Genomic DNA, 14,142 nt, shown 5'->3' on the forward strand with positions numbered 1-14,142 from the left:
TTATGGCCTCTCTTTCAAGTGGTGGCATGAATTACCCCCAGGAATGTCTGAAAAATGTATGACCTTGGAAGGTAAGACATCATGAAATTATGGCCTCTCTTTCAAGTGGTGGCATGAAATACCCCAGGAATGTCTGAAAATGTATGACCTTGGAAGGTAAGACATCATGAAATTATGGCCTCTCTTTCAAGTGGTGGCATGAATTACCCCAGGAATGTCTGAAAATGTATGACCTTGAAGGTAAGACATCATGAAATTATGGCCTCTCTTTCAAGTGGTGGCATGAAATACCCCCAGGAATGTCTGAAAAATGTATGACCTTGGAAGGTAAGACATCATGAAATTATGGCCTTTCTTTCATGAACTACACCAGGCATGTCTGAAAGATGTGTGACCTTAGAAGGTAAGATATGATGCAATCCTCAACCATGAATTACCCCCAGACTGTTATGTTGTGTTATTCATAATCATGACTTATTCCAGTCATATCTGAATGGTGTATGACTTTGGAAGATGTGGCATGAAATATATCATTGGGCAATTACCTCTTATGTGTGTCTAAATGAGTAGTGTCTCATTTAGAAAGGTAAGATTAGGTAAAAAATGCTCAGTATAATTTAACAAATTGTAAGAATAGCATAATTTATTCTGATTATTTGATAAAATAGTTTTATTTAGTATAGAACTTCTTTATGACTTACTTTTATAGCACAGTATTGTTCATAAAATTATAACAATATTTTAATAATTTTGTTTTTAATTTAATACATTTAACAAAGTTTTTATCTGCTGTAATATATCTCAGAATGGCTGGTATGGGTATTAACACTTTTACTGATAAGTAGAGAACAACGTTTCGACCTTTCTTAAGCTGAAGATGGAAGGTCAAAACGTTGTTCTCTCCTTATCAATAAAATACCTGTACCAACTGTTCTGAGATTTATTTTCATTTCAAATGGGTTTCTCATCATCAAGTATATCTGCTGTAATGTTCAGTTTTCTTTAGATGATTGTTATTTGCCCAAGAAATAAGGTTAAATAAAGTTACTAATTTAATTTTTGAATGATCAAGGGCAATCTTTTCACAGAACTGTTGTGTGTAGTTTCTTTTATTGCATTAGAAATAAACTAATGATTGAAATAGTTTGAAACTCGAGATAACCTTTCTGTGGCTTATGTATCTTTGAAATGTATTATATTTTAATGAATTTGCAGCTTAGAAAATTCAACAATATTTTATATTGATTTTAATAAAGAAATGGTTAAAAATGATTTGAATTACAAATGTTGTTTTATGTTTTCCTATATTTTTGTAAAATTTTCCAATAAAGCTTTTATTTTTGTAAAACTCTAAATTTTATCTGTTTTATAATATCTGTAAACAGTTTCACAGTGTTTACAATCACTGTAATACAGTTAAAATAACATTTTGTTTACCTTACCAAAAAGCCCCCCAATGGAACAGCAATATGTCTGCAGACTCGCACTGCTATAAACCAGGTTTCGATACTTGTGGTGGGCAGATAGCCCATTGTATAGTTTTGAGCTTAATTCTAAACAAACAAAACCATACCAAAATAACCAACCATTTAAAATTATTAATGAAAATATTTTATTTAATAAGTTTTAAATCCATTTGTTTATTTTACTTACAAATCTTTTTGATAATTTCCTACACTCCTTCAAGCAGTTACTTAAGCCAAGAAGGCCTAATATAAACATAGCCTAATAATTAGTGGACTTGTTGGTTAAATGAAACTTCATATAGTCAAGTGTAAAATGATCTAATTAAGACTACCTCATCTTTTCCCTTAAAACATGTCGTGCTACAACATAATTAAAATAAAGTATAAGGAGGAACTTTTTACAAAGTTTTAAAAGAAACTTAGTGTTGTAGTTGTCATAGATAAATATCTTATAACTACATACTACCAAAATAAACTTTTATAACTTTTGTCAGAAACAGTTGAAAAGAATAGGAAAAAAGAATGTATAATTCCTCAAAACTGAGATGTATAGACGGTTACATGAAACCATGAAAACTTAAGTTGAGAAACGGTGATTGGCTAAAATCTATAAAACTATTGAGGGATACTAACCAAGTTAATATTTTCATTTGGAAATCAACCTAAAACTAAAAACTTCAGTGTTTTGTATATTTTAATGTATACAGTTCAATAGATAAAACATTTTGTTGTAAAAATTCAAAGTCTGAAGTATATTTATTTTTAAAATGTATGAAAAACCAAATACAAGTATTTCCTATAATGACAGGTGGAGACTCCATAGACTTACAAGATACATCAACTAAGGAAAACTTTCAAGTCTAATACCTTTAAAAAACTAATATATTTTCCTAAACAACTTTCATTTTCAGAAGGAGGATGCCACACAATGTCAGCTTGGAAGCCAGAGGGAAACTTTATACGTAGCAACTTTGGACATCGAGAATATGCTTATCTTATACTTTCACTGGACGTTCCAGGCTTTAGGACTAAAGAACGAATAGTCAATGGTCAAGCTATAGAGATAGGAAGAGTCAGTTTTACATTTGAATTGGATTGTGAGAAAGACTGTGAATTTGTGTTCATGCAGGTATATAGTTTATTATGTGTTTGTGTATTTATTTCTAGCTTTATATATGTCCTCTAATGGCTCAGTGATAAGTCTGAAGATTTGGAACACCAAAAACTGGGTTTCGATACCAGAGGGGGATTATATTTAACAACAAAAGAAACAAGAACCATATATGTAGTCTTGCAGTTTGTTCTAATGCGTATATTTGTATAAATTGAAATTGTGTGTGTTTGTGTTTATGAAAAGTTATATAGGTAGATTAACTTACACAGTAATGGGTGTTTATCTAGTACTATAGGTAGATTAACTTACACAGTAATGGGTGTTTATCTAGTACTATAGGTAGATTAACTTACACAGTAATGGGTGTTTATCTAGTACTATAGGTAGATTAACTTACACAGTAATGGGTGTTTATCTAGTACTATAGGTAGATTAACTTATACAGTAATGGGTGTTTATCTGTAGATTAACTTACACAGTAATGGGTGTTTATCTGGTACTATAGGTAGATTAACTTACACAGTAATGGGTGTTTATCTAGTACTTAAGTTGAGACTTCTGATGGCAGCATGTTGGTTTTCACTTGTGTTTCGTGAACATTGTCCATGAGTGCTCAGTTTGATTCAAGATGTCTATGTCAGTGTAATTCTAAATAATTGAAAAGCATGCTGTTTTAACAAAGACATTGGCAGATAACCCCTGACTAAGGCATTGGCAGATAGCCCCTGACTCCTTATACTTAATGATTGACCACCAGTGTTCCAAGAAGACAACTCTTCACTAAGCTTATTACAACCAATGTAAATGATGATCTAAAGATTATATTTGTGTCAGCTAATTGGGAGCCTACATAATAACTCATCTTTATTTCTATTTATTTATCTGTTTTTGTTTGGGTCAAAGGAGTGACAACTTATAAAAGAATCTTGAGCCAAATCTCTGGTTTTAATTCTACACTGACAAATCTGCATCTAGTTCAGTACATTATATTCTATGGTCCAGTAGCTGACTTAATACACACATATATATATATACAGCAGTCAGTCATCCTTTGAAGATTATCAGTGAATTATGTTAGGATTGGACCTACTTTATTTTTCAGTTCTGAAATATGAATTATTGTTTGCAAGCAAATTATGTCAGAGAATTTCAGTTTTAATTAACATGTGACTTGTATACAAATGTTGGAATTTATATGATATGCAAGTTCACAGAATCATTGTTTTCATTAAATAAAATACTGCTAATTTATAGAGTACAGTGCAACGGGGCGTTTCAGCTCTAGAAACTTGGACTGGTAAACAGAAGAAGCAACATTATAGGTAAGAGACTAATATTTAGTCACTATTATACTCCGAATCTTGTCTTACACGTGTTTCCAGAGAAGGTTAATCAGTAAAGGGTACACTGAGTTTCTTTTATAAAGTTTGTTAAATAAAATACTTTTTAACCATTTTTTTAAGATATTAATAAATCACTGTAGTATAGTATAACATAATGTTTAGAGACAGTTAGAGACCTATTGGTCTATCTGCACTATCCTATCTTCTAAACTAAACTAAAATATTAAAATAAATCTCAAAGCCAGCCCTTGTATTTCATAGTTATTAAGCTTTCTCTTAACTCTGTCAGCACATGTTCGGTGGATTTAATTGACCTCATGAGCTCTTTCTACTTGTTTAAAGACTTTACAGTTTTGATGCTACTAACTTTTAAATTTGGCACACCTTTAATAAACATTATAAGACTTTCACAAAAATAATTTTTTCAGTGAAGTAATTTTAATATGTTAAAAAAGAATTGATTGTGAATTTATGGAGTATTCTGTTTCACTAGTCTGTGTGAAAAAAGGTTTTATATCAAGATTAAAAATAGTTGTCTTCATCTCAAAAATCTCAAAATTCACTTTTGTATTTTCGGAAACTTCCAAAATACATTTCAAATGTTTGTTCTTAGCAAGATTTTATATTTTATCTGTTATTTTTTCTGCTATGACTCTGTACAAGGTTGATCATTTTGACTGACCTTGTAACCACCAAAAGAAATTGAATTCAATGTAAAATTACCCTTTATTTCTCTCTAGTATGACTTCAGATAGTAACATGAAACTACATTCATTTATCATAAATAGTTTTAGCCTCACAACACCATACATCTATTTATACTTAACTATTATTGTTTTATTGGCCTTTCGATCCTGTCTAACTACCATTCTCACTGTTATAAGTTCAAAATAACTTGTGGAACATGAAGCTCATGTTATGTTATCACATTGCATCACCTAAGAGCTACATGCATTAGAGCCTTATGAAGGATTTCTATCTTATTATTATTATTTATTTTATGTAATATAATTTTAACTAACCTAAAGAGAGCACTATTTTTTATTTTAGTTTTTTTATGATAATAAATAAAGAATAAACAGGGAATAAAATATGACAGTTTCTCACTGATGACCTTTAACCCTACTCTTTTTATACTAATGGTAACAATATACTAAATAATTTTTATTTACTTAAATAATGCACAAAATAACTTAGAATAATAACACAGGTATAAAGTGATGTTTGTATAGGTAGACTTTTGGTTTCTATAGCAATGATTCTAAAATAGTTTCTATAGATAGCTTTTGTTGTCTGTATTTATTGGTACAAAATGATGTTTGTATAGGTAGACTTTTGGTTTCTATAGCAATGATTCTAAAATAGTTTCTATAGATAGACTTTTGTTGTCTGTATTTATTGGTACAAAATGATGTTTGTATAGGTAGACTTTTGGTTTCTATAGCAATGATTCTAAAATAGTTTCTATAGATAGACTTTTGTTGTCTGTATTTATTGGTACAAAATGATATTTGTATAGGTAGACTTTTGGTTTCTATAGCAATGATTCTAAAATAGTTTCTATAGATAGACTTTTGTTGTCTGTATTTATTGGTACAAAATGATGTATGTATAGGTAGACTTTGGGTTTTTGTATTGATACATATAATCTAAAGTTGATGTTTGTATAGAAATAAGAAATGTTTCCTGCTTATTCTGTTTGTGTAAAAAATTCTGTTCCAATGGATAAGTCACCTTTACAGGGTTTACTGACTCTGTTTTTTTATAGTTATAAAGTGACCCAAGATGGCCCCTACACCTTTAGTTGGGCATTTCAAAAATATGGGAGTGACAGCCTGTGGAAAGATACTGACACAGTACACGAAGTAGACGACAAGGCCATAATCTACGACATTTCAGTTACTAACACCAAAAATGGTGGAGCTGCAGAGTGTCTTCCTTGTCCTGAAGGGACAGAGGCAGTTGGGTATGTGTGATTTTTCAAGCTGTTTCCTGTATAATTTATAATGTTAATATTGAACTGAAGTAGTTGGGTATGTGTGTTTTTTCACACAGAGACAACACATGCTGTGTTTCCTGAATAATTTATAATGTTAATATTGAACTGAAGCAGTTGGGTGTGTGTGTTTTTTTACACAGAGACAACACATGCTGTGTTTCCTGTATAATTTATAATGTTAATATTGAACTGAAGCAGTTGGGTATGTGTGTTTTTTGACACAGAGACAACACATGCTCTGTTTCCTGTGTAATGTATAATGTTAATATTGAACTGAAGCAGTTGGGTATGTGTGTTTTTTCACACAGAGACAACACATACTGTGTTTTCTGAATAATTTATAATGTTAGTATTGAACTGAAGCAGATGGGTATGTGTGTTTTTTCACACAGAGACAACACATACTGTGTTTTCTGAATAATTTATAATGTTAGTATTGAACTGAAGCAGTTGGGTATGTGTGTTTTTTCACACAGAGACAACACATGCTCTGTTTCCTGTGTAATGTATAATGTTAATATTGAACTGAAGCAGTTGGGTATGTGTGTTTTTTCACACAGAGACAACACATACTGTGTTTTCTGAATAATTTATAATGTTAATATTGAACTGAAGCAGTTGGGTATGTTTGTTTTTTCACACAGAGACAACACATGCTGTGTTTTCTGAATAATTTATAATGTTAGTATTGAACTTAAGTAGTTGGGTATGTGTGTTTTTTCACACAGAGAAAACACATACTGTGTTTTCTGAATAATTTATAATGTTAATATTGAACTGAAGCAGTTGGGTATGTGTGTTTTTTCACAGAGAGACAACACATGCTCTGTATAATGTTTAATGTTACTTTGAACTTTGTTTTGTGTATAACAGAAAACATTTGAACAAGTTTTGTGAAGATTTGGTTGAAAACTTGGACTAATTAATTTGGCTAAGTGTGACCATTGTAATAAATAAGAAAGGTTAATAAACTTTATTTTAGAATGAGAAACTGAAGAAATACAATATAGTATTGAATTGAAGAAATGCAGCATGTAAAGCACGTCATGAAACTGGGTTTCGATATCCCTAGTGGGCAGAGCACACTTATGTTGAAACAAACAAACTCATCATTAATAAGAAGATTGCTGCATTAAAAACATTTTTTTCTACTTGTTTAACTCCGGTGATGTTCAACTACTTTAGTTAATATATTCTTAAGGTTTAAAATACGAGTCTTTGTACATGAAGATAGCAAAATTTTGTTGAAACATTGTGTGTGTGTTTGCTTTGTAACAGTTTTCTCAACTGCTTATTCTTCAGAGTTTAATACATAAAAACTGTTATGATCTTTAAAGAATTGTGTGCAGAATTAAAAATAACATACGAAACATATTACTTAGTGAAATCCTTGTTATTATTTGTACTTTATACCCACTAACTCATACCACAGAGACGTAAGTATAGTAGATTTTGTACATACATTCATAATTTCAATATTTCTTTAATTCAGAGATTGTTTCATAGCCAAATAAGGCCACTAAGAATACATTATTAGCGTAAATAGTTCATAAATAATAAAGATTTCTGATCATAGTAAGCTGTGTATATAGGTCATTAATATAGTTAATTAACTACTTATAAAGATTAGAATTAATTATTTAGTCACTTCGGTGTGTACCGTCTCTGTTAGTGACCTTCAACAGACCTAAACCCAATAATGTTTGATGAAATTCAGCCAACTTTAGAAACTTACATTAATTATGAACACAAAATCTAAGCTAAGAATGCAAATAACCATTATAATGAAGTTATAGTTGTGAATATAAAAATACACTATTGCTGATATATATATTTGTGAAAGAAATCACTTACATTGCACAAACACAGTGATGTGTTATAACATGAAATAACATGCAAAAGTTTTCACAGGTTATCCTGAGATGACAGCCATACTGTATTTTTAACTAACAACATTTATATACTGTAATAAATTATTTGTTCACATTGTGTATGATCATATTTTCTTCTGGCACTACTCATTATATGTTTGTTTTTACAGATGCATTCCTTGTCCACCAGGTCATTATATCAAAAGCAGAGACACACTGGAATGTTCTCCATGTCCTCCAAATACCTATGTGTCAGACCCATTACCATATGGAATGAAGTCCTGTAAACCTTGTGGCCCTGGCCTTAGATCAGAACATTCAGAGAGTTGCTATAGTGATTGTCATGTCTTCCTTGCTAAAGGACAGGAATTTGATTTCTCTGTGTTACCCACGTAATACATGTTTAAAAAATCAGATATATAGTATTAGTTGTGTTAGTGAAATATCAATAATTCTTATAATATATTGTAGCACTTTGTTAATGAAAGTTAGATGATTCTCATGCAACATTGTAGCAGTTTGTTAGTGAAACTTAGATTATTCTCATGACACACTGTACCAATTTATTAGTGAAACTTAGATTATTCTCATGACACACTGTACCAATTTGTCAGTGAAACTTAGATTATTCTCATGACACACTGTACCAATTTGTTAGTGAAACTTAGATGATTCTCATAAAACACTGTAACAGTTTGTTAGTGTAACAGATGATTCTCATGATGCATTGTTACAATTTGTTAGTGAAACTTAGATTATTCTCATGACACACTGTAACAATTTATTAGTGAAACTTAGATTATTCTCATGACACAGTGTATTAATTTGTTAGTGAAACTTAGATGATTCTCATAAAACACTGTAACAGTTTGTTAGTGTAACAGATGATTTTCATGATGCATTGTTACAATTTGTTAGTGAAACTTAGATTATTCTCATGACACACTGTAACAATTTATTAGTGAAACTTAGATTATTCTCATGACACAGTGTACCAATTTGTTAGTGAAACTTAGATTATTCTCATAAAACACTGTAACAGTTTGTTAGTGTAACAGATGATTCTCATGATGCATTGTTACAGTTTGTTAGTGTAACAGATGATTCTCATGATGCATTGTTACAGTTTGTTAGTGTAACAGATGATTCTCATGATGCATTGTTACAGTTTGTTAGTGAAACTTAGATTATTCTCATGACACACTGTAACAATTTATTAGTGAAACTTAGATTATTCTCATGACACACTGTACCAATTTGTTAGTGAAACTTAGATGATTCTCATAAAACACTGTAACAGTTTGTTAGTGTAACAGATGATTCTCATGATGCATTGTTGCAGTTTGTTAGTGAAACTTAGATTATTCTCATGACACACTGTACCAATTTGTTAGTGACTTAGATGATTATCATGACACATTGTAACAGTTTATTAATAAAACTTAGATTATTCTAATGACACAGTGTACCAATTTGTTAGTGAAACTTAGATTATTCTCATAAAACTATAACAGTTTGTTAGTGTAACAGATGATTCTCATGATGCATTGTTACAATTTGTTAGTGAAACTTAGATTATTCTCATGACACACTGTAACAATTTATTAGTGAAACTTAGATTATTCTCATGACACACTGTACCAATTTGTTAGTGAAACTTAGATGATTCTCATGACACACTGTACCAATTTGTTAGTGAAACTTAGATGATTCTCATAAAACACTGTAACAGTTTGTTAGTGTAACAGATGATTCTCATGATGCATTGTTACAGTTTGTTAGTGTAACAGATGATTCTCATGATGCATTGTTACAGTTTGTTAGTGAAACTTAGATTATTCTCATGACACACTGTAACAATTTGTCAGTGAAACTTAGATTATTCTCATGACACACTGTACCAATTTGTTAGTGAAACTTAGATTATTCTCATGACACACTGTACCAATTTGTTAGTGAAACTTAGATTATTCTCATGACACACTGTAACAATTTATCAGTGAAACTTAGATTATTCTCATGACACACTGTACCAATTTGTTAGTGACTTAGATGATTATCATGACACATTGTAACAGTTTATTAATAAAACTTAGATTATTCTAATGACACAGTGTACCAATTTGTTAGTGAAACTTAGATTATTCTCATAAAACACTATAACAGTTTGTTAGTGTAACAGATGATTCTCATGACGCATTGTTACAATTTGTTAGTGAAACTTAGATTATTCTCATGACACACTGTAACAATTTATTAGTGAAACTTAGATTATTCTCATGACGCACTGTACCAATTTGTTAGTGAAACTTAGATGATTCTCATGACGCACTGTACCAATTTGTTAGTGAAACTTAGATGATTCTCATAAAACACTGTAACAGTTTGTTAGTGTAACAGATGATTCTCATGATGCATTGTTACAGTTTGTTAGTGTAACAGATGATTCTCATGATGCATTGTTACAGTTTGTTAGTGAAACTTAGATTATTCTCATGACACACTGTAACAATTTATTAGTGAAACTTAGATTATTCTCATGACACACTGTACCAATTTGTCAGTGAAACTTAGATGATTCTCATAAAACACTGTAACAGTTTGTTAGTGAAACAGATGATTCTCATGATGCATTGTTACAGTTTGTTAGTGAAACTTAGATTATTCTCATGATACACTGTACCAATTTGCTAATGAAACATAGATGATTTTGATGATACACTAACAATTTGTTACTGAAACATAGATGATTTTGATGATACACTAACAATTTGCTTGTGATATATAGATGATTCTCATGATACACAGTAACAATTTGTTACTGAAACATAGATGATTCTCATGATACACTTTAACAATTTGTTATTTTAACATATATGTCTCTCATGGTACATTGTAATAATTTGTTAGTGAAACTTATATGGCTCTCATGACACACTGTAACAATCTGTTAGTGAATATAGTGTTTCAAGTACAGAGTTTTCTGTAGTATAACAGTTTGACCAATGTTTTCTGTAATATAACAGTTAGAACAATGTTTCAGGTACAGAGTTTTTTCTTGCATAACAGTTTGACTAATGTCTAAGGTACAGAGTTTTCTGTAGTATAACTGTTTGACCAATGTTTCAAAGAGAGTTTTCTGTAGTTTAACAGTTTGAACAGTGTTTCAGGTACATAGTTTTGTTTAGTATAACAGTTTGATCAATGTTTGAGGTAGAGAGTTTTCTGTAGTATAACAGTTTGACCAATGTTTCAGAGGAGTTTTCTGTAGTATAATAGTTTGATCAATGTTTTCTGTAGTATAACAGTTTGACTAATGTTTCAGGTACAGATTTCTGCAGTATAACAGTTTGACCATTGTTTCAGGTATAAAGTTTTCTCTGGTATAACGGTTTGATCAAAGTTATAGGTATAATATTTCCTGTAGTTTCACCAGTGTTTAAGGTACAAATGTTTTTCTTACATAACAGTTTGACAAATATTTCAGGCACAAAGTTTTCTGTAATATAATAGTTTGATCAATGTTTGAGTTACAGAGTTTTCTGTAATATAACAGTTTGATCAATGTTTGAGTTACAGTGTTTTCTGTAGTATAATAGTTTGATCAATGTTTGAGTTACAGTGTTTTCTGTAATATAACAGTTTGATCAATGTTTGAGTTACAGAGTTTTCTGCAATATAACAGTTTCACTAATGTTGCAAAAGCATATTTCTGTAGTTTAATAATTTGACCATTGTTTCAGGTACAGTTTTTCTTTAGTATAAGATTTTGACCAGTGTTTAAGGTATAGAGTTTTCTGTAGTATAACAGTTTGACCAATATTTCAGAGAGAGTTTTCTGTAGTAGAATAGTTTGACCAGCATTTAAGGTACAGAGTTTTCTGTAGTAGAATAGTTTGACCAGCATTTAAGGTACAGAGTTTTCTGTGGTATATGAGTTTGTCCAGTGTTTGAGGTACAGAGTTTTCTGTCATATAACAGTTTACAGGTTTGAGCAATGTTTCAGGTACACTGTTTTTCATAGTTTAATGGTTTGACTTGTGTTTCAGGTACACTGTTTTTCATAGTTTAATGGTTTGACCTGTGTTTCAGGTACACTGTTTTTCATAGTTTAATGGTTTGACCTGTGCTTCAGGTACACACTGTTTTTCATAGTTTAATGGTTTGACTTGTGCTTCAGGTACACACTGTTTTTCATAGTTTAATGGTTTGACCTGTGCTTCAGGTACACTGTTTTCATAGTTTAATGGTTTGACCTGTGCTTTAGATACACACTGTTTTTCATAATTTAATGGTTTGACATGTGTTTCAGGTACACACTGTTTTTCATAGTTTAATGGTTTGACCTGTGTTTTAGGTACACACTGTTTTTCATAGTTTAATGGTTTGACCTGTGCTTTAGATACACACTGTTTTTCATAATTTAATGGTTTGAGCAATGTTTCAGGTACACTGTTTTTCATAGTTTAATGGTTTGACTTGTGTTTCAGGTACACTGTTTTTCATAGTTTAATGGTTTGACCTGTGTTTCAGGTACACTGTTTTTCATAGTTTAATGGTTTGACCTGTGTTTCAGGTACACTGTTTTTCATAGTTTAATGGTTTGACTTGTGTTTCAGGTACACTGTTTTTCATAGTTTAATGGTTTGACCTGTGTTTCAGGTACACTGTTTTTCATAGTTTAATGGTTTGACCTGTGCTTCAGGTACACACTGTTTTTCATAGTTTAATGGTTTGACTTGTGCTTCAGGTACACACTGTTTTTCATAGTTTAATGGTTTGACCTGTGCTTCAGGTACACACTGTTTTTCATAGTTTAATGGTTTGACCTGTGCTTTAGATACACACTGTTTTTCATAATTTAATGGTTTGACATGTGTTTCAGGTACACACTGTTTTTCATAGTTTAATGGTTTGACCTGTGTTTTAGGTACACACTGTTTTTCATAGTTTAATGGTTTGACCTGTGCTTTAGATACACACTGTTTTTCATAATTTAATGGTTTGAGCAATGTTTCAGGTACACTGTTTTTCATAGTTTAATGGTTTGACTTGTGTTTCAGGTACACTGTTTTTCATAGTTTAATGGTTTGACCTGTGTTTCAGGTACACTGTTTTTCATAGTTTAATGGTTTGACCTGTGTTTCAGGTACACTGTTTTTCATAGTTTAATGGTTTGACCTGTGCTTCAGGTACACACTGTTTTTCATAGTTTAATGGTTTGACTTGTGCTTCAGGTACACACTGTTTTTCATAGTTTAATGGTTTGACCTGTGCTTCAGGTACACACTGTTTTTCATAGTTTAATGGTTTGACCTGTGCTTTAGATACACACTGTTTTTCATAATTTAATGGTTTGACATGTGTTTCAGGTACACACTGTTTTTCATAGTTTAATGGTTTGACCTGTGTTTTAGGTACACACTGTTTTTCATAGTTTAATGGTTTGACATGTGTTTCAGGTACACACTGTTTTTCATAGTTTAATGGTTTGACCTGTGTTTCAGGTACACACTGTTTTTCATAGTTTAATGGTTTGACCTGTGTTTTAGGTACACACTGTTTTTCATAATTTAATGGTTTGACCTGTGCTTTAGGTACACACTGTTTTTCATAATTTAATGGTTTGACCTGTGCTTCAGGTATACAATTTTTCATTGTGTTATGGTTTGATATTAATCTGTAATAGGTTTAATGAACTTCGTGGAAGCCAACTTTTCACAGCAAGTGGTACCCAGTATTTCCATGTTTTCAACATCAGTCTCTGTGGTCGTGATGGGAAACCAATGGCAGTTTGTAGAAACAATGTCTCTTATGATGTAAGTGTGATGTATAAATAAATTCACATTGATGTGCTAACAAAATTTGCCAGAGCCGTTCCATGTTACATGTAGTTTTTATTCTGTGTTGTATGAAAACTTTATTATCCTGTAGTAAACCAATCTTTAACTTTGAAAATTACTTCACATTAGAGTAAACCAGTCTACAGTAGTGAATACTACCTTATTCTGTGTTAAACCAATCTATAAATAATAAAACTAATAACAATGGTAATACTGCTACAATTTTGTTTACACTGTATTATAGGTATGTAGCCATATCATTAACGATTGTATTACACTATAGACTAAACCTGTTAATAATATAGCTGTATACATAATGATAGTTTATCTGTAACAATGAATGCTGTATTATACTATAGAATAAACCTGTTAATTATATAGCTGTATACATAATGATAGTTTATCTGTAACAATGAATGTTACATTACACTACAGAATAAACCTGTTAATAATATAGTTGTATACATAATGATAGTTTATCTTTAACAATGAATGTTGTATTATAC

General features: G+C 30.9%; 1 protein-coding gene across 4 annotated transcripts in view; it reads left to right on the forward strand.

Annotated features, from left to right (window-relative positions):
• LOC143241939 (endosome/lysosome-associated apoptosis and autophagy regulator family member 2-like) overlaps positions 1–14,142 on the forward strand; it is a 91,060-nt gene that overhangs the window by 38,009 nt on the left and 38,909 nt on the right. For all 4 annotated transcript variants that reach the window (XM_076485252.1, XM_076485254.1, XM_076485253.1 and 1 more), the window contains exons 10-14: positions 2,378–2,595; positions 3,835–3,902; positions 5,692–5,889; positions 7,964–8,185; positions 13,483–13,612. In XM_076485252.1, the coding sequence (XP_076341367.1) occupies positions 2,378–2,595; positions 3,835–3,902; positions 5,692–5,889; positions 7,964–8,185; positions 13,483–13,612 (836 nt within the window). The remainder of the gene's footprint in view (positions 1–2,377; positions 2,596–3,834; positions 3,903–5,691; positions 5,890–7,963; positions 8,186–13,482; positions 13,613–14,142) is intronic.

This window comes from Tachypleus tridentatus, unplaced genomic scaffold (genome assembly GCF_004210375.1).
Source record: "Tachypleus tridentatus isolate NWPU-2018 unplaced genomic scaffold, ASM421037v1 Hic_cluster_1, whole genome shotgun sequence".
NCBI classification, from domain to species: Eukaryota; Metazoa; Arthropoda; class Merostomata; order Xiphosura; family Limulidae; genus Tachypleus; species Tachypleus tridentatus.